At 36.2% G+C, this 25,479-nt stretch overlaps 1 protein-coding gene across 2 annotated transcripts; it reads left to right on the forward strand.

The window, feature by feature from the left end:
• On the forward strand, window positions 1–23,370 carry LOC149808010 (inosine triphosphate pyrophosphatase-like). 2 transcript variants are annotated; one of them, XM_089972437.1, is made up of 4 exons: window positions 1–82; window positions 10,441–10,560; window positions 13,409–13,601; window positions 20,640–23,370. In XM_089972437.1, the coding sequence occupies exons 1-4, from the start codon at window positions 41–43 to the stop codon at window positions 20,924–20,926; spliced, it is 642 nt and encodes a 213-aa protein (XP_089828563.1). In that variant the 5' UTR covers window positions 1–40; the 3' UTR covers window positions 20,927–23,370. The 2 variants fall into 2 exon arrangements, with proteins under 2 accessions (XP_089828563.1, XP_089828571.1); XM_089972445.1 differs by lacking the exon at window positions 1–82 and adding an exon at window positions 251–449.
• The last annotated feature ends 2,109 nt before the right edge of the window (window positions 23,371–25,479 follow it).

The following is a 25,479-nucleotide window of genomic DNA, read 5'->3' on the forward strand; positions in this document are numbered from 1 at the left end:
TTTGTTACGTGATTGTGCAATTTGGTGAGAAGATCTGCACATGCAAGCTACTCATCGATTGCTGTTAATACGTTTAAGTCACGTGCGTGTTCTGGCATTACTTTTACGTCTTGCATTTTTCATGAGTTTTACTATCCTCTTAACTCTATTGTGCACGATTTCTTTTCTACAAATAATATAAATAATTTCTTTATCATGGGAATAAGTATCGACCGCAGTTCACTCCCTTTTCTGTCCACCTGGACTAGAGTTGTCTTTCTTTCAGCTACGATACGCATTTGTTTATGTTTGTTATTTTGTTGTTATAAAATACTTTCACTGTGCCCATACCTGCCATATTCCCAGACAGTGTTAGGACATTTTTTAGACTTAAAAAGTGTCTTGAGGTCCCAAGGGGGTCAGTGCGCCTGACCAAAAATCAGTTGACCAAATTCTAAAAGAGAATACCGGTAAGCTGTGTTTTCATCCCAGGAGTCTGACGTTATATAAATGAACATTTATTTTACCGATAAGATGATTGTATGTTGTCAGAGATTTCGCCGTACTTTATTGATGAAACGTTAGACACTGGTTTTCATATAGCCTCTCGAAAACGATTGCAAATTCAAATCAGAATAGAGAAAATAACTTGCCTGTTTTCTTCAAAGCATATAATACTCTTACAAGGAAAAAATAGTTGAAGACGTAGTATTTTCAAATATCATCAATATTTGCAAACAGGTAATCACAACCAGACTCATAGGAACTAGTTTTGTTGCTCACAGTTTACCTTCAGTTAGACTCAGAGATGCTATGATATGTCTCCTATAGACACGTGAATTCACGCACATAGCAAATATGATACACTGTCTGAAACATCACATGGATGTTTACCAATGCACCAAAATGAATTTGTCACTGCATGATACCAACTGATGGATACACCACGACGGAATCATCACTTGTGCATTTGGTCATTATGCTGTTGATTGATGCACATCGTTACCCTGATGCACTAGCATGTCAAAACAAATCTTGGTGGCATTTCCATATTCACTGGAACAACTTTTAGTTCCTCTAACAAATGGGGAATCTTTAGTCTACCCAGTGACTTCCCCAAATGGTAAAATGTCTTGTAGTTTCAATCCTTTCCGAGATCACAAACATATCAGTGGAATATACCTGATCAGTAATATGACATTGACCACCTACTCGTCAGGTGCATACAGATGCTGAACAAACTTGTTTCTGAGTGGTTCCAAAGGTACTGGCTGTGAAATCATTTTCTAGCTAACCATGACAGTCTTTTGCTGAATCGCATAAGCTGGTTTTAATCTGATGATATGCAGGACATCAACGTTTAATGGTGCTGTGACTAATGAAAGTCATGCTACCGATTTATGCAGTCGTTGAGGCATCATTCAAAATTTATGCACATACTGATAAGCAGATAATTGTTCCAAGAGTGTGCAGTTAAATCGTTCCACAGTAACTTGGTCACAGTGTATACTGACATATCCAACATGAATTTGCACTCGATGGTTCCGGGGCCCCGAGTGGCCGAGTGGTCTAAAGCGCTCGCCGTTACGGATCACTGCCATCTCACCTCTGTCTGCGTGAGTTCGAGTCCAGCCTCGGCTAACGTTGGTACGTGAGAAAGCCTGCCAGTAGCTTCTCGTGGGTCGGTGGTTCTTCCCTGGGTTTTCCAGGGTTCTTCCTCCACCAATTATACTGGCCGCCATGTATAGCCTATCTTGTGCTGAAAATGGTGTTAAACCCTACAACAACAACAACAACTCGATGGTTCAGCAACAGCACAACAACAGATCAGAGAAATTCTTGACCAGTATCCACTTGTAATAATCATGGCCATGTTTGTGGTTCGTGTGCTTGAATGTGTCTTGCAGAATGGTTTGATATTAACAGCTCAGGGTTTTTTTCTGTCTAGTCTGGTAATATCCACAATGGCTAACCCATACTTATAGGTGTGTAACAGACCTTGTCAATCACATACATGATCATGTAGAAGAAATAAAAGATCATCCATGCAAACATCATTAGATATTTGGACATCAAAACACCCACACAAAAGTTTTCTTAGTATTGGTCAGACATGGGTTCATTTACTTTTGTCATTTACAATTAAAATAATATTGCAATTTCAATTAATAACTTGGTCACAGTGTATACTGACGTATCCAACATGAATTTGCACTCGATGGTTCAGCAACAGCACAACAACAGATCAGAGAAATTCTTGACCAGTTTCCACTTGTAATAATCATGGCCATGTTAGTGGTTCGTGTGCTTGAATGTGTCTTGCAGAATGGTTTGATATTAACAATTCAGGGTTTTTTTCTGTCTAGTCTGGTAATATCCACAATGGCTAACCCATACTTATAGGTGTGTAACAGACCTTGTCAATCACATACATGATCATGTAGAAGAAATAAAAGATCAGCCATGCGAACATCATTAGATATTTGGACATCAAAACACCCACACAAAAGTTTTCGTAGTATTGGTCAGACATGGGTTCATTTACTTTTGTCATTTACAATTAAAATAATATTGCAATTTCAATTAATCAAAGTTGTGACTGTTCATTTACAGTTTCAGTTACACTAAATTGGTGATATTCAGTTAAAATTACAATTAATTAATTGTAATTGAACCTAAGTTTGAATCCTCCAGTAGACTAAAATCATTTATATACAGTTTTCTTATCTAAAACATAATTTTATTGCTTAATCTATATTAATTCCTATATTTTTATCCTTCCACCTGGCAGTTAAGATAAATATGTGTATTTTCCCAATTTTATAATTTATTTGGAATTAAAAAATATGTTTATCTTTGCTTTTGTAATTGACTTGTAATTGAGCAATTATGCAAATCTAGACTTTCAGGTACATTTACACCATATCAGTGATGTTTAGTTACAATTAATTGTAATTTACAATTTAATTTACACCAGTTGTAATTGGGACTGGTAGGTAAATTTGTCACATTGTTTGGCCAACGATGCCCAAGCAATCCCAAGAGTGACCTTTGCTGTGCTTGCTTGCTAACTTTTCCACAGTGGCTGTGCATCTCCAGTACCCCCAAACTCCCCAATACCCACCTGGACTGTAGAATATTTGTGATAATATTCAGCTTTTTGTATCCATGTTTGGTTAGATTTATATAATTGTTTTGATGGCCACCAACCAAAAGAGTCTTGGCTATCATAACTCCTTTGATGATCCATCATGTGATTAATTCTCTGAGTGTTGAATCAGTCGCATTCAATCAATCACATTCAATCAATTGCATTCAGTCAATCACATTCAATCACACTAAACTAATCGCATTCAATCAGTCACATTTAATCAATGAAATTCAATCAATCATTCAATCAATCACATTTAATCAATCACGTTCAAATTCAGTTGATCAGATTTAATCAATCACATTCAATCAATCACACTAAATCAATCACATTCAAGTCCATTGGCACAGTGATGTTAACAGATATCATTTAATGTTTTATAAACAAGGTCAGGTCAGTAACATGCTGCATCAACACAATTTATGTGTGCCTCACCAGACTTTGATTATTATTAGAATCAAGTCATGTATCAAGCCATGGACCAGGCCTATAGTAATTGTATCCAGGAATATGTTTTTTACCAGGGTATTTACTCCATGTTGTTCCTGGTAGTTTCGTTAATGCAGTAACATCCCTGATGTAATAGACAGTTCCTATGAACGTAAATTTTTTTTATCACATTGAACACAAGTTCCTGTAGTTAGAACCAGTCCATTATGGGTCCAAACTCAAATTGGATTTGCATTACTAGTTTTCATGTGACATAACACAATATAAAGATGAAATTGTCAGTTATTTAATGAAAGTCACTAGCACCCATGATGGATGACAACTGCTGTTTTATTCAATTATACAATTATACAGTTGCAAACTGAGCTTGATGGGCCCCATATGTGGTCATCTTGTTGAAGCATTGCATTGTGGGAAGCAAAGTTTCCTTACCACCAATACTGCAGGCACTTATTGATTTTACATTAAAGTACATTTAATATTATACAAAAATGTATACAGATGTTACTTACATTGATGTGGTGCTAATTTGGATCTGTACAGGTTTGCCACAATAGTGGATATTAGCGAGTTTACTAGTTGTGTTGTTGTTGGATTAGACCCAGGTGAGCTTTTAATTTTTAAAGATAAAACTAGTAAACTGCAGATATTGAATGTGGAGATTTGAAAAATCATAAACAATGGAATTACCTGAGTTTATCAGCCAGTTTGGTGTTCACCCAGGGCAAGTTTGTAATTTTTCAAGATCTAACTGGTCAATCGCAAACATCTCTAATGCTGACATTCAAGATATTATTGGCAAGTTGAAAGGATCAAAGAGATCACTGAAAACAGTGGAATCAGAGCCTCCAGCATGTTAGTTGCTTATATAAGAAGTTATATTGATGTAGCTGAGGCTGTGGTAAAAGAGGACATGGATGCATAAATCACAGTTGCCCATAAATCACAGTTGCCCATGCCACCATGAGTAGTAACTTCATGGAACATCTTTTGAGGCATATTAACTAATGAAGAAGTGATACAAACTGACAGCATATCTAATGGTGACTTAATTTCAGTTCTGTTTGGAATGGCTTTGATACGTATAAACCTCACATCGTAAAGGTGCCCAAGTCTGGTTCGGATTTACCCATCATAATCACATTTACTGAATATGATGATAAATAATGTCTATTAGTGTGATGCGTCAATAACGTGTAGTACTATTGAGGATACTATTTAAAAATCTTTAATATATACAAACTCGTTGTTGTTGGTCACAAGGGATGAAATTCACTTTGAAGGGCTCAACATTTATTCATAAGGATACTTAACCATTTTTGTTGGTTTTTGCTCTTTTCTGTTACTTATTTTAAGACCATAGAGTCATAAAAACATTGTGCATGTAACAGTTATTGGGGGATGGCAACAATGATCATTTATAACAGCAGGCACAGGTGCAGCCAGTATATGTATAAATTAAATGGGTGCTAGAAACCCAGAATGTAGAATCTTTGAAAATTTAAACATTCTTAAGTTGGAAATTTTGTTAAAATTTTATGACAGTTGTGCCAATAAAAAAGGTAATTGGTTAGATGTGTATATATGTATTACACCTGGGCATGATGAGTCTGGACAGGGTCTACCAGTCATGCAATTGTACTATGCAGTTGTATTATTTATAGAAGAACTATGATGGACCCAAAATGTTACTGATGTGAAAAAAATAAAGTGTCGCAACACCTGCTTGATGAAATTACCACAAGAACAGTACTTGTGAAATACAGACATTTGTTTGGTTGTAGATGCTATTTGTGGGCTTTGCAATAACTGTTGGTCTTGGTGTGATAGAACTTGCCTCAGTAAAACCTGTCTCAAGAGACCACTGCTTTGAGAGACCACTTGTTTTGAGAGATCAGAATCTCCTTGCATAGATTTAATGATTATATAGTGTTATGACCTGTTATGAGAACCACCTGTCTTAAGAAACCATTATTTTTTGGCAGAAGAGGTGGTCTTTCAAGACAGGTTCTACTGTACAAAAATGACCATTGTAGATGCACCGATCAGAATTATTGTCAGGGCTATATCGATAGTAACCGGTACCTCTGGTGATGCTAGCAAATTACTTTCAATATGATTACATTCATGCACACGTCTATTCAGCAACACAAAGTAGTTTCAGCATGATTAGTAAGCTGTATTTGATGGCTATTGAGGATAAAATAATTAGCATGGCTGAATTTGAGACAGTGTTGTGGGAAAAAACGGAAAACCTACAACAACAACACACACATAAGGATCTGTCTAGCAGATTTACAGACAATAAAAGTAGAATAAAACAATCTTCACATTTGTGCATTAATAATCCACAGGTTGCACATAGTATTTGGCTTACTTGCTTGCTAAAATGGGCAAAAGTCAGGGGTAATAAAGACTGTGACCTATATCAGGAATAATTGGAGGAGAAATAAGCCAAAATCCCTATTATAACACTGCTACAAGAGTACCTTTAATCCTTTGGTCCTTTTTGTACAACATTATGTGTCCAAAGTCTGCAAAATTAACCAAGTAAATGTCACATCTATGACAGAATGGAATCACACAAAAATCTATGTGCAAGAAATGTGCCAAAAATATGTTTAAATCTTAATTCAAATTTATTTTATTGAAAATATTGTTTAGTCATTTTATATAAAAAATTTTTACAGTTTAAAGATTTATTCAGATTAACTGCTCAGATCTTTCAACATTCTCCATGATTTCCTTAGTCAACAAAAGCATTTGTAATTTATGGTAATTTGTATAATCATGTTGATCTTCAGTGATTTTGATCTGGATGGAAATAAGTTTGCTTAAATAACTTGCAAAGAATAAATTCATTAATTCAGTCAATTCATAGGCAGATTCAGTATTAACCATACTGCTGGCTATTTGAATAACTGAACTGTAAAATACACAAATAAAATTTTCATCTTCATTTGGCATGATTTTTGCGGAATAGAAAATATTGAAGGTATTATTTGAGAATAATTGCTGAAATGGAGGGGGGGCCAAAAAGATAATGTTATATAAATGCTGGAATATTGTATTTGATAGGTGTCATAAGAAGTGACAATATATTCTAAAAATTACAAAATTGGGGAGAAATTCTCTCCATTTGAAAAAAGGGAGAAGGTTGCAGAAAAAAATTGCATGTTTGCAGCCACTGTGTGTTGCAGACTTAATTTGCTTCAATTGTGTGCTGCAGGCTTCATTTGTTGGTATGCTGTTATGCTGTTCTCATTTTCATCTTGGATGTTAAACACATCATTCCAGATCTCATCAAATTTTTGTTCTCTGTTTTGAATGTTACTACCCCTTCATTTTGGATCTTGCTGCTTTTTCTAACAGGGCAACACAAATGAAGGGTTGGGTTTTTTGGTGCTTTCCTTATGTCTAATTTCTATTAGACCAACTTAATTGGCCAGTAAACTATTCAGCAGTTGGATCCTTTTAATGGTAATTAAAGTCTGAGTTCTGCTTCAGTCACCACTAATTAGCTTTGCCACAGCTAGAAAATTGTATTGACTTACTGTATGTAGTTGCTTATAAGTTGAATCAAACTGCAAACAAGACTCTTCATAATTTGTTTGACAGATGACTCCTAACAAATTGCACAGACCCACATCTGCTGGTATATTATGCACCAATAAATCTGGGTGTGTGCAGTTTTCTGTTAGATTTGTCTTATAAGTGAGTATATACATGTGCAGTAACTTAACATTGTCATTGACCCAGAGTATGAACTTTTTGATTTATTATTTCTCACTGATTTGGCTTGGGCCAAGACACACTGAATCAGATACCACTATTTCTATCTAACCCCCCAAAAATCATTCCAGTGAACTTTGATTTACACACCTTCAGACTTGTACATATGAAACACATTAGGATGTTAACAAATTAGCCTATCCAATGATCTTCATTAACATATGCCTTCAGAAAAATTAGTAATAATGTATAAAATAACTGAACAAATAGCCTTTACATTCAATATATCACATCCTTGAAATCATTGAACTTTAAACAATCACTTTCATCATATACACTGTACATACATCTAATTCACCATGTTTATAGACCAGCATACATGTAAATGAACTATATTTATTTGCTTATGAGTTAGGTCCAATTGCAAACAACATAGACTCTGATCTGCCATTGCATAATGCACCAGCTGATTAGGGTATGATGTTTGTGGGGTATGGAATTATAACTTTTTGTGATTTAGGAACATTATATTTAAAAATGCAATTATTATATTTAAAAATATAAAATGAATTCTTTAACAAGACTCCCCACCCTCACCCCTATTTTTCTCACAGGCTGTTGACTAATATGCAGAGAATATCTTTGAAAATAAGACTATCCATAGTTTTGACAAATTTTCTTAAGCTGGTCCCCTACCCTTATCAGGGGAGAAATACCATATCTTGTCAAAATAAAAACTGGTATGTAGGATTTGTTTCAGATGTTTGAATTTGGTTGTACAAAATGATATTCATACAAAACTAATGAATTGCACAAGCATCCTTTATCCAAAATATCCCATAAGGTACCTGTTTATTGCCTTTATCCAAAATATCCCATAATGTACCCATTTATTCCTTTATCCAAAATATCCCATGAGGTACCTGTTTATTCCTTTATCCAAAATATCCTACAAGGTACCTGTTTATTCCTTTATCCAAAATATCCCATAAGGTAACCATTTATTCCTTTATCCAAAATATCCCATGAGGTACCTGTTTATTCCTTTATCCAAAATATCCCATAAGGTACATGTTTATTCCTTTATCCAAAATATCCCATAAGGTACATGTTTATTGCCTTTATCCAAAATATCCAATAAAGTACCTGTTTATTGTCTTTATCGAAAATATTGCAACAGATTCATGACTTAACTTTATCCAAATATCCCAACAGGTACATAAATAAAGCCGGTGGCCTAGTGGTTAGAGCGTCCGCCTCGAATGCAGGATGTCATAGGTTTGATCCCCGGCCAAATCATACCAAAGACTTACAAAAATGGTACTAACAGCTGCCTCGCTTGGCGCTCAGCATTTAGAGGTTCTTGTTAGGACTGGTCAGCCTCAGGTGTCAGGATAATGTGACTGGGTGGGACATCATGCTACATGTCTGTGGCATGATGCCCCAGTGCTGTACATCACTATAAACTTTCACACTGCAGACATTGTAGCAATATGGCTGAAATTTTTTTAAAGCTACGTTAAAAATCCAAATCACACACACACATAAATACAGACTTCATCCAAAACTTCCCAACAGGTACATAAATACAGGCTTCATCCAACACTTCCCAACTGGTACAAATGAATACTGACTTTATCCAAAAATATCCCAACAGGTAAAAGTGAATAATGATTTTATTAAAAATATCACAGAAGATAAATAAATACTGACTTTATTCAAAATTTCCCAACAGGTACAAGTGAATACTGCCCGCTCTGATGGCCTAGTGGTTAGAGTGTCCGCCTCGAATGCAGGAGGTCGTGGGTTCGATCCCCAGCCAAGTCATACCAAACACTTACAAAAATGGTACTAACAGCTAGCATTAAGAGGCTAGTGTTAGCACCGATTGGCCTGGTGTCAGGATAATGTGACTGGGTGGGACATCGTACTACATGTCTGCAACATGATGCCCCAGTGCTAGGCATCACTATAAATTGCCACACTGCAGACATCATAGCAATATGACTGAATTTTTTTAAAGTTACATTAAAAATCCAAATCACACACACACAAGTGAATACTGACTGTATTCAAAATATTGCCACAGATACATGAATACTGACTTTATCTAAATATCCCAACAGGTACAAGTGAATACTGACTTTATTCAAAATTTCCGAACAGGTACAAGTGAATACTGACTTTATTCAAAATACATGTGTTGCAACAGATTCATGAATACTGGCTTTATCTAAATATCCCAACAGGTACAAGTGAATACTGACATTATTCAGAATTTCACAACAGGTACAAGTGAATATTGACTTTATTCAAACTTTCACAACAGGTACAAGTGAATATTGACTTTTTTCAAAATATTGCAACAGATACAAGTGAAAATTGACTTTATTCAAAATTTCACAACATGCACAAGTGAAAATTGACTTTATTCAAAATATCATGTAAGGTGGATGAATACAGACTTTACCCAAATATCCCAACAGGTACATGAGTACTGACTTGATCCAAAATTCAAATGATGCTAAGGTCACATTGATGAGTTAAGTACTTTGATGCTTGTGTGATTTAGGTATGTTCAGATACACTTAGAAAATCACAGTTGATACATTGAAATTTAATTTCCTTAAATTTTGGTATTTGGTTTCGTGTTTATGAACACATTTAGATTTTGTTCTTTGGCTGTTTTTATCTTAAAATCCACAAAATATGTCTCCTAGAAGTCCCAACCTTTTGAAACAGCATGAAATATAAATAGCCCAAAAATAAAGTCAGTGAGTTGTTCAAGTCAAAGCTGATTGATCTGTTTTCTTTTTAGAAACATCATTCCCAAAAATGAAATGGTTTTCATACCTTTACATTTAGGTTTATGTAATTGTTGTCACTGTTGTTGGGTTTAATGCCATTTTTCAGCACGATAGGCTATACATGGCGGCCAGTATTAATGATGGAGGAAGAAACCGGGAAAACCCCCGGTAAAAACCACTGACCCACGAGAAGCTACTGGCAAGCTTTCTCACATACCCACATTGGCCGAATCCAAGGTTTATGTAATACTTTGAATGGTAATGATTTCATTTAGAACCGAAATAAAAGACTACCCTATCTTTTGTTTTATTATGTTTCAGGTACAAAGAAATATCATGTCAGGTGACAGAAAGAACAAGAAGCCTATAGTAATGGTTACAGGAAACAAGAATAAATTAGAAGAATTTAAACAGATACTAGGTGCAGAATTTCCTCATGAGGTAAACTGAGTTTTATTTTTCAATGTAAAAGATAAAGGCAGGATATTTTATCTCTTTGACCTTACATCCATCATTCCACAATTCTCAGTAAATGACAAGTTTGATTGATTTGATTTGACTGATTGGTTGTTTGATTGATTGATTGTTTGGTTGGGTGTCTTTGGTATTTAACACAGATCAGCACATTAAAGACATTTTAGTGCCAAGGCTACTTGAGGAAAGTTACATACCCATAGCTGATACAGGTTAATCTGGCCACAGACACATAAGAGCATCTGTTCCAGATTAATCTTGGCAGGATTTGAATACACAGCCCACTAACTGTGAATCCAGTATTTTGTAGCTCCAGTTAGCATACTGTCATGGAAGCACAGCAGTCCAGTGGTTAACATATTGTCATGGAAGCACAGTGGTCCAGTGGCTAACATACTGTCATGGAAGCACAGCAGTCCAGTGGTTAACATATTGTCATGGAAGCACAGTGGTCCAGTGGCTAACATACTGTCATGGAAGCACAGTGGCCCAGTGGTTAGCATACTGTCATGGAAGCACAATGGTCCAGTGGTTAACATACTGTCATGGAAGCACACTGGCTCAGTGGTTAACACACTGTCATAGAAGCACCATGACCCAATGGTTAATATGCTGTCATGGAAGCAACATGACCCAGTGGTTAGCATACTGTTATACTGGTTGGTTGGTATACTGGACTTACATCCACAAAGGTGCTGCTTTGAATCCTTCCCAGCCCAGGCTGGACAGCCACTGTGGTGTGTGCCCATTACTTTGGTATGGAATTACCTTTTATGTGTTGATCTTCATTAGACATGAATAAACTAATCATACCTTTTACACACTATTGCCATTTCAGTGATTATTCTGTACAGTTGGAATCAATTTCACAGTAATAACTCTTGATATTTTTTAAAGAACTTTTAATAACAAGGTGTACTCAATGTTTAACACTTTTTAAAATTATGAAGTACTGATTGAATAATACTGTCAAGTTACTCTTTAACAAATTTTACAAAGAAGTCAGCATTCTAAAAAAATAATCATTTTTTTTGCCATTTTTTTCCAGACCACATGCTTTATTCCCATGACACTTGAGGTAGTATTTATATAAAATGTATTAATGGCTCTTTCATCATCTAAAACTGAAGTATATAATTATTAGATATTTCGCTATTAATTACCATGTTTACTTGCTTATAAATCATGTCCAACTGCAAACAACATTGACACTGATATGCCATCACATGATGCACCAGTAGATCAAGGTCTTTGTTGTTTGTTCTACTGATTACTCCTATCAAACTGCATAGAATCATATCTACTAGCACATTATGCAGTGGAAGATCTGGGTATATACAGTTGTGTAGCTGGACTCGATTTATAAGCGAGTAAAGTCAGTGTATGCTAATACACCATTTTTTAACTACACTGTTGATAGCAATGAGGCACATCAATAAATTTCTGCTAATTTATTATCTGAGTTCTGGTGGGTAATATACTTTTGCTCCTTAGAGTGAAGATTTTAAGGTCACTTGACAAAGTAAATTATAACTGAAATATATCTTTAAAGGTATGTCACTTTACAATGCAAATTATAGCTCAAAAATATCTTTAAAGGTATGTTTGGAAATTTGAATAGTTTTTAAAGGGTTCATATATACAAATACCACACTATGTTTGAGATGCTGTACACTTGTTCTACCCACTAAGTTTTCATACCTTTAATTTTTTCATGCCCTTTCATTTTTCATTTCATTTAATTTTCATGAACTCTAATTTCTAATTTTTCATGCCCTTTAATTTTTTCATGCCTTCTAATTTGTCATGCACTCTAATTTTTCACGCCCTCTAATTATTTCATAACCTCAAAATATTCCTGCCCTCTATTTTTCATGCCTTCTAATTTGTTCATGCCCTCAAATTTTTCATTTCATCTGATTTTCATCAGCTCTAATTTTTCATGCCCTGTAATTTTTTATGCCTTCTAATTTGTCATGGCCTCTAATTTTTCATGCCCTCTAATTATTTCATACCTTCAAATTTTTCATGCCTTCTAATATTCATGCCCTCAGATTTTTCATGCCTTCTAATTTTTCATGCCCTCTAATTCTAATTTTTCATGCCCTCTAATTTTTCATGTCTTTAATTTTTTCATGTATTTTAATCTTTCATGACTTCAAATTTTTCATGCTGTCTTAATTTTTCATGCCATCCAATTTTTCATGCCTTCTAATTTTTCTTGCCTTCTTATTTTTCATGCCCTCTAATTCTAATTTTTCATGCCGTCTAATTTTTCATGAACTCTAATTTTTCATGCCTTTAATTTTTTCATGCCTTTTAATTTTTCATGCCTTCAAATTTTTCATGCCATCCAATTTTTCATGCCTTCTAATTTTTCATGACTTTAAATTTTTCATGCCCTCTAATTTTTTTCTTGCCTTGTAATTTTTCATGCCCTCCACTTTTTCATGTCAGTTTTTCATGCCTTATAATTTTTTATACCCTCTAATTTTTTGTGCCATCTAATTTTTTATGCCTTCTTATTTATCATGCCCTCTAATTTTTCATACTCTCAAATTGTTCATACCCTGAAACGTTTCTTACCATCACATTTTTTTTTTACACACACACTTTTCAAGCAGCATCATCAGTCCATAGAAATCAGGATTCTCTTTTGTAATCTAAATTTTGTATAGACACTTTTGTCATGAAAAAAGTTCAAAATTGAAGTACTTGAGATTTTTTTTTAAATTTTCTATTTTCTCATACTCCAAAAATAAAATTGAATAAAAGCATTTATAAAATTACAAACAACAGTGTATCCTTTTTATAGGTAACAAGTCAAGACATTGATCTACCTGAATACCAGGGAGAACCGGAACAAATAGCTATTGACAAATGCAAGCTGGCAGCTGAAAAGATCAGAGGGCCAGTGATTATTGAGGATACCAGTCTCTGCTTCAATGCCCTTGGGGGATTACCAGGTCCATATATCAAGTGGTTTTTGAAAGAATTGGGTCCAGCAGGTAGGCAAAAGAATCTCGTTATTGCCAGACTTTGACACTTTTATTTAGAAGGATTGGATAGAAAGGCTTTTGTTTACCATGGAAACAAAGCATCCTTTTCTGCTAAGAAAGAAGTTGCTTCTGAGGACTAATTTAAAATATTATTTTAATGTGTTCGACTTGTAAAGACATGTTCCTTTTGTATTATTTATGCATAATAATATACAATTTCAAGAGGAAAAGTGTAGACAATTTATATATAAAATGGCTTAATGAGATACTTCACTAATATGGAGAAAGAGGTACAGCAGAGCATCAATAAGGCAGAAGAGGAGGCACTAAGGATGAAAGGGAGAATACAAGGGGTGTGGTATCACCCTACTGTAAAGCTGGAAATATTTGCTGTATGTAAATTTTCAGCAATTTTACAGGTCAGCAAAAATTTTAAAAATTTAAGAATGTTTCTCAGAATCCCCTTTTTTCAATTATTTTCTCACCTCTACAAAGAACAGCTTTTGTACTACCAGAGGGTTTTATAGAACTTGTGAGGGGATGCATTTTGATGTGTGTTACACCTTCATAAAAAGTAGGCATTTTCAGGAAGTGTGTCTTTAATTGAGCACTCTTATCAGTATACCACTTGACAGTGATTATGTCTCCAACTGGAGCACTCTTATCAGTATGCCACATGACAGTGATTATGTCTCCAACTGGAGCACTATTATCAGTATACCACTTGACAATGATTATATCTCCAACTGGAGCACTCTTCTCAGTATGCCACTTGACAGTGATTATGTCTCCAACTGGAGCACTCTTACCAGTATGCCACTTGACAGTGATTGTGTCTCTAACTGGAACACTCTTCTCACTATGCCACTTGACAGTGATTATGTCTCCAACTAGAGCACTCTTATCAGTATGCCACTTGACAGTGATTATGTCTCCAAATGGAGCAGTCTTCTCAGTATGCCACTTGACAGTGATTATGTCTCCAACTGGAGCGCTCTTCTCACTATGCCACTTGACAGTGATTATTTCTCCAAATGGAGCACTCTTAACAGTATGTCACTTGACAGTGATTATTTTACCAACTGGAGCACTCTTCTCAGCATGCCACTTGACAGTGATTATTTCTCCAACTGGAGCACTCTTAACAGTATGTCACTTGACAGTGATTATGTCTCCAACTGGAGCACTCTTCTCACTATGCCACTTGACAGTGATTATGTCTCAAACTGAAGCACCCTTATCAGTATGCCAGTTTGACAGTGATTATGTCTCCAACTAGGGCACTCTTATCGGTATGCCACTTGACAGTGATTATGTCTCCAACTGGAGCACTCTTACCAGTATGCCACTTGACAGTGATTATGTCTCCAACTGGAGCAATCTTATCAGTATGCCACTTGACAGTGATTATGTCTCCAACTGGAGCACTCTTATCAGTATACCACTTGACAATGATTATGTCTCCAACTGGAGCACTTGTATCAGTATGCCACTTAACAGTGATTATGTCTCCAACTGGAGCACTCTTATCAGTATGCCACTTGACAGTGATTATGTCTCCAACTAGAGCACTATTATCAGGATGCCACTTGACAGTGATGATGTCTCCAGCTGGAGCACTCTTAACAGTATGCCACTTGACAGTGATTATGTCTCCAACTGGAGCACTCTTATCGGTATGCCATTTTGACAGTGATTATGTCTCCAACTAAAGAACTCTTACCAGTATGCTACCTGATAGTGATTATGTCTCCAACTGGAGCACTTTTATCAGTATGTCACTGGACAGTGATTATGTCTCCAACTGGAGCACTCTTATCAGTATGCCACTTGACAGTGGGTGATCTCACGGTCAAATAATCACATGGACAGAACTTTTTTCTATGGATTGTATGACAAGTTAGGTCTATTGGTTGTGATCATACTGATAATACCCTTTAGGAGAAGGAAGATGAGACTTTATAGGGACGCTTGAGATACTTACTCTCCAAAATGACAGCTGCAGGATTAATGCATAACTGTAGCATAAAAGGAGCGTGTTTCTACTGCACTATCCATGCCCTTGTCCGAAAGGACCAGCAGCAAATGTCGTATGACAAATGTACTAATGTACTATCCATGCCTTTGTCCAAAATGATCAACCACAAACTGTCTCATGATAAGTGTACTGTTTTTGTTGTCTTGTTACAGTTTTTCATGTTTTGTTGTATATAGATTCCCTGTTTGTTGTTTATTTATTTTTTATTCATTTAGATAGAAAGATTAATCAAACTAGACAAAGTCAGCAAAACTCTAGTAGTCACATTGTCTGCCTGTGAAATGTTGGATTTTAACTGAATTTGGTGTTTAGCTTAGTGAAGATGAGACGTTACAGTTATTTTATTTCCAGGGTTCTGTCATAGTTTTGTTAGGGCAATTTAACTTTTCAAGGATGGTTGGACATAAAACAGTATGACATGCCGCTTTATATTGGGGGGATGCTGAATGGGTTCAATTTCTGACATTCTACATCATTTGTAGTTATATGCCCCCTGATTGTCCATTCCATTCTACATCATTTGTAGTTATGCCCCCTGATTGTCCATTCCATTCTACATCATTTGTAGTTATACGCCCCCTGATTGTCCATTCCATTCTACATCGTTTGTAGTTATACGCCCCCTGATTGTCCATTCCATATTATTTGTAGTTGTAGGGGGGCCCTGAGTGGCCGAGTGATCTAAAGTGCTCTCTGTTACAGATCACTGCCATCTCACCTCTGTCTGTGTGGGTTCGAGTCTTGGATTCAGCCAATGTGGGTATGTAAGAAAGCTTACCAGTAGCTTCTCGTGGGTTGGTGGTTCTTTCTGGGGTTTTCCCAGGTTCTTCCTCCACCATCAATACTGGCCGCCATGTATAGCCTATCGTGTGCTGAAAAATGGCATTAAACCCAACAATAACAGCAACATTTGTATTTATATGCCCCCTGATTGTCTATTCTGCATCATTTGTAGTTATGCCCCCTGATTGTCCATTCTACATCATTTGTAGTTATGCCCCCTGATTGTCCATTCTACATCATTTGTATTTATATGCCCCTGATTACACTGGACAACAAATTTTTACAAAAGTCATGTTACTGAAATAAAATTAGTCAATTCTTATCAATTTTTATGTGCTGAACACGAATATGACAGTCAAATTGCAAAATTGGCTCTAGTTTTTTTGTAATCTGCAAGAAATTAATGTTTACATAACGAAATGCATTCCAATAGTAAAAGGTCAACTGTAATAGCCTACCTATAAAATATCAAGTCATTGACTACATCTTAGATTTCTTCGCCTGTCTCTTGTACAGCTGTTCGGGAGCATCTCTGAGGAGTGTCCAGCAGTAGTCAGCCAGCATTGTAGTGGACCATTTTCCCTGGTATCTTTGTTCCATTGTTGCGATATCTTGATGAAAACGTTCGCCGTGTTCATCACTAACAATACCACAGTTGCTAGGAAAGAAATCCAAATGGGAATGAAGGAAGTGAATCTTTAGAGACATATTGCAGCCAAGTTTCTTATACTTCATCAACATGTCTTCTACTAGTTCCTTATAGTTTTCTGCCCTAACATTTCCGAGGAAGTTTGTAGAAACTAGGCGAAAAGCATCCCATGCTTGTTTCGCGTCACCTTCCAGCAAGTTGTTGAACCGGTCATCTTTGAAAAGCTCTCGAATCTGAGGACCCACAAAAACTCCCTCTTTAATCTTTGCTTCGCTGAGTCGAGGGAATTTTTCATGCAGGTATCGGAATGCTGGCAAAGTCCGGTCAATGGCTTTCACGAAGTTCTTCATCAAACCTAGTTTGATGTGAAGGGGTGGTAGCAAGATTTTCTGAGCCTCAACCAGAGCTGGGTGTTGGATATTCTTCTCTCCAATGGCTACATTCTGCCTGTGAGTCCATTCTTTCCTCATGTAGTGCATTTCCCTTGCTCGGCTATCCCACTCGCATAAGAAACACATGTATTTTGTATATCCTTGCTGCAGTCCCATTAAAAGGGCAACTACCTTCAAATCACCACAGAGGTGCCAGCTGTACTTGTTATACTCAATGGAATTCAGTAGCTGCCTTAAGTTATCGTATGTCTCTTTCATGTGGACAGCATACGCTACTGGAATAGATGGAAGAATGTTTCCATTGTGCAAAAGCACAGCCTTGAGACTCAGTTTCGAAGAGTCCACAAATAGTCTCCATTCTTGTGGGTCATGAGTGATTTTTAAAGCATTCATGAGGCCCTCAATATCGGAACAGAATATCAGATTACTTTCCTTTCTGAAGAAAGGCTCCAATTGCTGGTGGTGCTTTCGATATGCAGTAATTGTGACATCTTCTTCTAGAAGATTCCATTGTTGGAGTCTTGATCCTAGCAATTCTGCCTTGTTCTTTGATAAGTCCAAATCACGAATCAGGTCATTTAGTTCTTCCTGTGTTATTCTGTGTGGGGTTGATGATGCACCACAGTGAAAATCTGGATCACTGCATGCTGATGGACCAGGAGAAGAACAGGTCGACTCACCTTTGTCTTCGTCAGATGAATCAAGAGAATATTCTGCTGGAGGTTCTGGAATAGGAAGTCCCTCACCATGTGGAACTGGTCTCAATGCAGACGGAATGTTTGGGTAGACTATTCTCGACTTCTTTCGCTTCGTTATTCCGCCGGAAAGAGGAGGAACCAAGCAGAAGTAACAGTCATTTAGGTGGTTGCTTGGCTCTCTCCACACCATTGGGACTGCAAACGGCATTGATGACCTTTTGCAATTCAACCACTGTGAAAGCTGTGTTGTACATGTAGCACAGCATATATGCGGAGCCCAAGGCTTGTCTTGGTCACCAACCTTGCATCCGAAGTAAAGATGATATGCCTTCTTCACTTGAGAATTGATACTTTTCTTCTGGTTGGCAAATGTCACTTCCCCACAAATATAGCAAAAATTGTCCGCGGTATTAACACACTTTCGAGGCATTACTGTTCTTTATTGTACGTAAATGGATAAAATAATAAGTTTTATGTAACAGTAGCTTGAACTGTCTCGCACAACGTCTAAAATATTTTAAATGCTGAACCTATCTGATTGGGCTTTATATAGTACACTGCTTACGTCAGCTTCAGCAGCCGCCTGGCATTAGTATAATAGGCCTACACATGTATAGTACACTGCTGACGTCAACTTACTTCAGCAGCCGCATGGCATTAGTATTGCATTGCATCAGAAAATGATGCAATCAACTGTGGATGATGTGAGCATGATGGTATTATGCAATGTTACATCATTATTCCGGATGTTGCTGCAGTCCTACTGGAGAAATTTACACAGTGAAACATAGAAAATGAGGTATATGAATATCTTCAAAACGAGAGCCAATACAAATTTTTCACGGTTATATTCGTGTTCGGCACACCAAAATACTACAGATTAGGGCCTTTTCAAGTCAGTAATGATTTCACTGTTGACCAGTGTTATCCATTCGACATATTTGTAGTTATATGACTCCTGATTGTCCATTCCATTCTACATCATTTGTAGCTATACCCCATGATTGTCCATTCTACATCATTTGTAGTTATATGCCCCAGATTGTCCATTCTACATCATTTGTAGTTATGCTCCCTGAATGTCCATTCTGCATCATTTGTAGTTATTCCCCCTGATTTTCCGTTGTACATCATTTGTAGTTATGCCCACTGATTGCCCATTCTGCATCATTTGTAGTTATGCCCCCTGGTTGTCCCTTCTACATCATTTGTAGTTATGCCCCCTGATTGTGCATTCTACATCATTTGTAGTTATGCCCCCTGATTGTCCATTTGGCATCATTTGTAGTTATGCTCCCTGAATGTCCATTCTGCATCAATTGTAGTTATTCCCCTTGATTGTCCATTGTACTTCATTTGTAGTTATGCCCACTGATTGTCCATTCTGCATCATTTGTAGTTATGCCCCCTGGTTGTCCCTTCTACATCATTTGTAGTTATGCCCCCTGATTGTGCATTCTACATAATTTGTAGTTATGCCCCCTGATTTTCCATTCTGCATCATTTGTAGTTATGCCCCATGATTATCCCTTCTACATCATTTGTCGTTATGCCCCCTGATTGTCCATTCTGTATCATTTGTAGTTATGCCCCCTGATTGTCCATCCTACATCATTTGTAGTTATATGCCGCTTGATTGTCCATTCTGCATTATTTGTAATTATATGCCTCCTGATTGTCCAACCTTTTGACATTGCATTTTGCAGCCCAGTTTAACCATGGTTGTTGGATTTCAGCCGAATCTGATATGTGGCTTTATCTTAATAATACTTAGATTTCCATGTCCAGTAGTTATGCCTCTAGATTGCCTGTCCTCCTGATTTGGTTTCTTCAACATAACTTTACTCCAATCTGTTGGATTTCAACCAAATTTGGTATGTAACTTTATATTAATAAGATCTTTAAAGACTTCAATTTCCCACTTTCTTTGACATCAGTGACAAGAGTTATGCCACCTGACTGCCTGTCCTTCTAACTTTGGCAGTTGTGGTAGTGGTGGTGGTGGGGGGGGTTGTAGCTTAATTTACTTGGGGTTGTTGGATTTCAACCAGGTTTGGAATTTGGCTTTTCATTGATGAGATATTTAATGAGTTTGATGTCCTTTGTTCTCTGACATCATTTACAAGAGTTATGTCCCCTGATTAGATTTGTTTATGTTCCAAATTTTTTAGATTTGGAACACAACTTTATCTTAGTTCTTTGAATTTTAACCAAATATGGTATGTAGAATTATACTGAAGAGATTATAATTAGTTTAGTTTCCAGCATTCCATGAAACTGTTTACTTCAGTTATGCACACTGATTGCCCATCTTGTTTTCTACCGCATTACTTTACAGAGACTTGTTGGTATACTGGTATACCTTTATACTGAGAAGACCTTGAATAATTTTAATTTCCAGGTAGCCCCTGATTGCCCGTTTCTGTTTGAGGACCTGCCAAGAAAATTGTAGCAAATGTATTTATTTCTTTGTTTATTTTGTTTTAGGTTTATTCAGACTGCTTCATGGATTTGAAGACAAAACTGCCAATGCTTTATGTATATTTGCATATTCTGCTGGAGAACCCAATTCCAAAGTAGAACTCTTTGTGGGAAAGACTCCAGGGAAAGTAGTCTCCCCTAGGGGACCGCAGAACTTTGGCTGGGACCCTTGTTTTCAACCAGATGGATTCGAACAGACCTATGCAGAAATGTCAAAGGAAACAAAGAACAGGATATCTCATAGAGGAAAAGCAGTAGAAGCTTTAAAGAAATACTTTATAGGAAAAAAATAGCAGGAATTGAGTTATTGAAATACAGCTGCATATGATATTACTCTTAGTTGGTGTAACAATAGTTAGTTAGCAGGAACACCAAAAAGTATGATGTTATTTATACCATGGTGTTTCTATGTCTGGGATTTTTGTCATCAGAAGTTTACCTTGGTATTTATTGAAATCTCAGAATTTGCAATAATGAATGTTGATTCAGTTGATGACCATCAATAGAAAGAGGAGGCATGACTTAGAGCTGTGTAAATTGTGTGATTCCTTCAACACTGAAGATTTATTATGTTATTACTGGTACAGTGATGATACTAACTAAACTGGCCCCTCTATTTGTTATCTTCTCAGCAGACTGGTTAGATTTTTTGGTCCATTAGTATTAATTTTAATAGTACCTTTGTCAAAGTTTGTAAATGACATACACATTGGGTGAGAAAGAAACCCATTGATTAGGTGGTCAAAAGGACAAAAGTCAAGGTCACTGATTAAATAAAGAAAATGTTGTTTTGCAAAATAACTTTTATTCTTGACCAATGTTTGTTGATGGCTTGCACTTAGGTAATGAAGAAACCTATTTGGTTCTAAGGTCTAGAGGTCAGAGGTCATGGTTAAGGTAAGTCTTATATGAAAATAATGATTTATGCTCATTGTTTAGTTCAAGACTGCATAACTTGATGAAAGGTCAAGGTCAGTGAGACCCAGTGGTCAGCAATCTCTGGAGTTAGCCATATCCTACTGATGCCCACATAGATTATTATTAATTATGGGGTGGATGTATACTATGCCATTTATTTTCTATTATTTACAAAGATGATTATTGAAATTAATGCCATCCATGTACATTCTCCACACACATTTAACTGTTAATTGTACTTACTTATATGCATCTCTTGTCAGTTTTAAATTGCTCAAAGTGTAAATAAAGTTGAATGGACTCGTAAGGTTCATTCACAATCATATTAAATAAATAATTCACCATTAGTTAATTTCAGAAATGCCATACATTTATAATGTAGGGCGTGTATAGATCTGTTACATTTCATTGTTAATTTATCAAGGCTATAAAAATGAAAATGTACACCACCACCCCCCTTGATAACTTGTGCCTGGATAACTTGCAGAAAAGGGCAGGTGTGGACCCCATTTTTGTTCCTAGAAAATACTAAAAGAATTGATGCATTTTGTTGAATGTGAAGAAAATTGCAATCAAAACTGGTAAACGAAACCTTGATATCTTACTTGTTTTATGTTTTATCATTAAAAATAGCAGTTTGTGCCTGGAATTTTGTATCACCATCACAAAAATTCTCAACTTTTAATAAAATTCATATATTTTGTTAGATTTTCTTTGCAAAAAAATCAAAGTATACTGTAAGTAACAATATTTGATCAAATTTCATTTATTGAAAATGTCACTATTGTCTACTGATGGCAACACTATAAGAGATAAATACCTCTGAAATAAGTTTTGTCAAGTGAAATTTGTGTTTCAGTTCCATGTTTTAATTCAGCTTCATTGTAATCATCGAAAATGTGATATGCCCCCTTGTGTTCAGCATGAAAAATGTAAATCTACCATCACAGCTATGTCTGAGAGTGTTTCTTTGAGAACCAAATCAAGTACCAACTGTGGTTTGATCTCCTATTTGCAGACATATTTGTTGGATTGTTTGACTAAATTAAAAGCAGACCTGCTTTGTATTATCACGTTAATTATATCTTTTGTATCAAATCAAATAAAGGGGGTGGAAAAACAAAAGTTAACAAACAAGCAAATCCTACCTGTGTAAGAGCTAGCAGTCATAATTGTGTCTGGTCAACTCATGTCAGTTGACCACTTGAACATTGTTATAGCTATTATTGTGTAAGTAACAATTAAGCTACCTTGAATTATCCTCATCATTCACAAATGTGATTAGATAGCAAGGCAACCAACCAAACAGAGTCGTCTATCAATTCAAGGCAACCAACCAACCAGAGTCCTCTATGTATTCAGGGCAACCAACCAACCAGAGTCCTCTATGTATTCAAGGCAACCAACCAACCAGAGTCCTCTATGTATTCAAGGCAACCAACCAACCAGAGTCCTCTATGTATTCAAGGCAACCAACCAAACAGAGTCCTCTATGTATTCAAGGTAACCAACCAACCAGAGTCCTCTATATATTCAAGGCAACCAACCAGAGTCCTCTATGTATTCAAGGCAACCAACCAACCAGAGTCCTCTATGTATTCAAGGCAACCAACCAACCAGAGTCCTCTATGTATTCAAAGCTTTGTTTCATAGATATGATTCATTATGAAGAAGCAATTTCCAAAGTTTAGAATGAACTTAAAATTCCAGAATTGGCATTCAGAGATTTGTTCAAGGATTAGTAGAAGTTTCACTATTATGGTACTTCCATGGAAATCATGGCATAATACTTTACTAATAAAACATTAACAAGAATTGAGTTTCAGTGTTGATGTTTTTTTCACAGAAGAAATATCCCAGGGTTTAAAAAAAGGAATTTCGTTCTGTTGTACAATAAGTAAGCACTGACATAATACAGTATTTGCAGGTACACAAGAAAGTATCCATGTATGTGATGTTTGTGTTGAAACCTCTTGGAATAATGTTTTTTTTTTAAAGGATCTTTCAGAAATTGGTTGTCTTCAAAGTTAAAGGAATTTTGTTGTTGTTGTTGTGGGGTTTAGTGCCATTTTTCAGCACACGATAGGCTATGCATGGCGGCCAGTATTAATGGTGGAGGAAGAGCGCTTTAAACCACTCTGCCACTCAGGGCCCCAGAATTTATGTAGGAAAATGAATAATTAATTAGAAAAAGCTGTTTATTGACAATCATTCCCAACACAATTTTAAAATAAGTATTCAGCCATTAAAATCATTGCCCAATCTTCTTCATGTTTAGATGGGATAATAGCCCCTTCATTTTTTGGAGGTCCTTCAGTAACTCACGCATTCACTTATAGTGTGATGTATGTTTTTTTAACCCTATTATGTGCAAGTTATAGAGGTAGAGATGTATTCTACTTTTCAAGAGGAGTGGCCAAGTGGTCTAAAGCGCTGTCCGTTAAGGATCACTGCCATCTCACCTCTGTCTGCGTGGGTTCAAGTCTAGGATTCGGCCAATGTGGGTATGTGAGAAAGCTTGCCAGTAGCTTCTTGTGAGTTGGTGGTTCTTCCTGGTTTTATCCAGGGTTCTTCCTCCACCATTAATACTGGCCGCCATGCATAGCCTATCGTATGCTGAAAAATGTCATTAAACCCAACAACAACAACTTTTCAAGAGAATTTTATCATATTATTGTTTATATTTCTTGCAGTTTTTTTTATAAACTTTATTAGATCACATGATCTTTATGATAGTCCTTTGCTACTCTCTAGTTCTTTCAGTTTTGCTGAATAATCTCTAGTTTTTTCAGTTTTTCTGAATACTCTCTAGTTCTTTCAGTTTTTCTGAATACTCTCTAGTTCTTTCAGTTTTGCTGAATACTCTCTAGTTCTTTCAGTTTTGCTGAATAATCTCTAGTTCTTTCAGTTTTGCTGAATACTCTCTAGTTCTTTCAGTTTTTCTGAATACTCTCTAGTTCTTTCAGTTTTGCTGAATACTCTCTAGTTCTTTCAGGTTTGCTGAATACACGGTAATAAAGATATTTGAACTTAATACAAAGTTCTTTTAACATTTCCTTTTTCTTTCAAAGCCTATATACTTCTTTGTACATGAAAAATATGAATTATTTAAAAAATGTCATTGCTTCACCAAACATAAATACTAATGGTTGAAATCAAATCTTAAGTTGTTGTTAATTCTGAGTTAATCATGTTTTTAACATATGGACTAGACCCCTGTTTCCAATAGAGGAGTCTAGAGCATTTAGTTTACTCAGGGTATGAACTAGACCCCAGTTTCCAATAGAGGAGTCTAGAGCATTTAGTTTACTCAGGGTATGAACTAGACCCCTGTTTCCAATAGAGGAGTCTAGAGCATTTAGTTTACTCAGGGTATGAACTAGACCCCTGTTTCCAATAGAGGAGTCTAGAGCATTTAGTTTACTCAGGGTATGAACTAGACCCCTGTTTCCAATAGAGGAGTCTAGAGCATTTAGTTTACTCAGGGTATGAACTAGACCCCTGTTTCCAGTAGAGGAGTCTAGAGCATTTAGTTTACTCAGGGTATGAACTAGACCCCTGTTTCCAATAGAGGAGTCTAGAGCATTTAGTTTACTCAGGGTATGAACTAGACCCCAGTTTCCAATAGAGGAGTCTAGAGCATTCAGTTTACTCAGGGTATGAACTAGACCCCTGTTTCAAATAGAGGAGACTAGAGCATATAGTTTACTCAGGGACAGACTAGACTCAAGCAGCCATCAGTGATTTTGCATCATAATTTGGCAGACTAATGCAAACCTTGAATATTTTGATTGTCCAAAAATGTTGCTTTGAAATGGAAATTAAATGCAGACTTATTTATTGCCTTCAGTGAACATTGCTAGAGTCAGCATACATTTTGGACAGAACTGCACAAAAGAAAAAAAATAGTCACATTTTTCAAATCTAC

Source organism: Sinohyriopsis cumingii, chromosome 1 (genome assembly GCF_028554795.1).
Source record: "Sinohyriopsis cumingii isolate HCF-2022 chromosome 1, ASM2855479v2, whole genome shotgun sequence".
Taxonomy (NCBI): Eukaryota; Metazoa; Mollusca; class Bivalvia; order Unionida; family Unionidae; genus Sinohyriopsis; species Sinohyriopsis cumingii.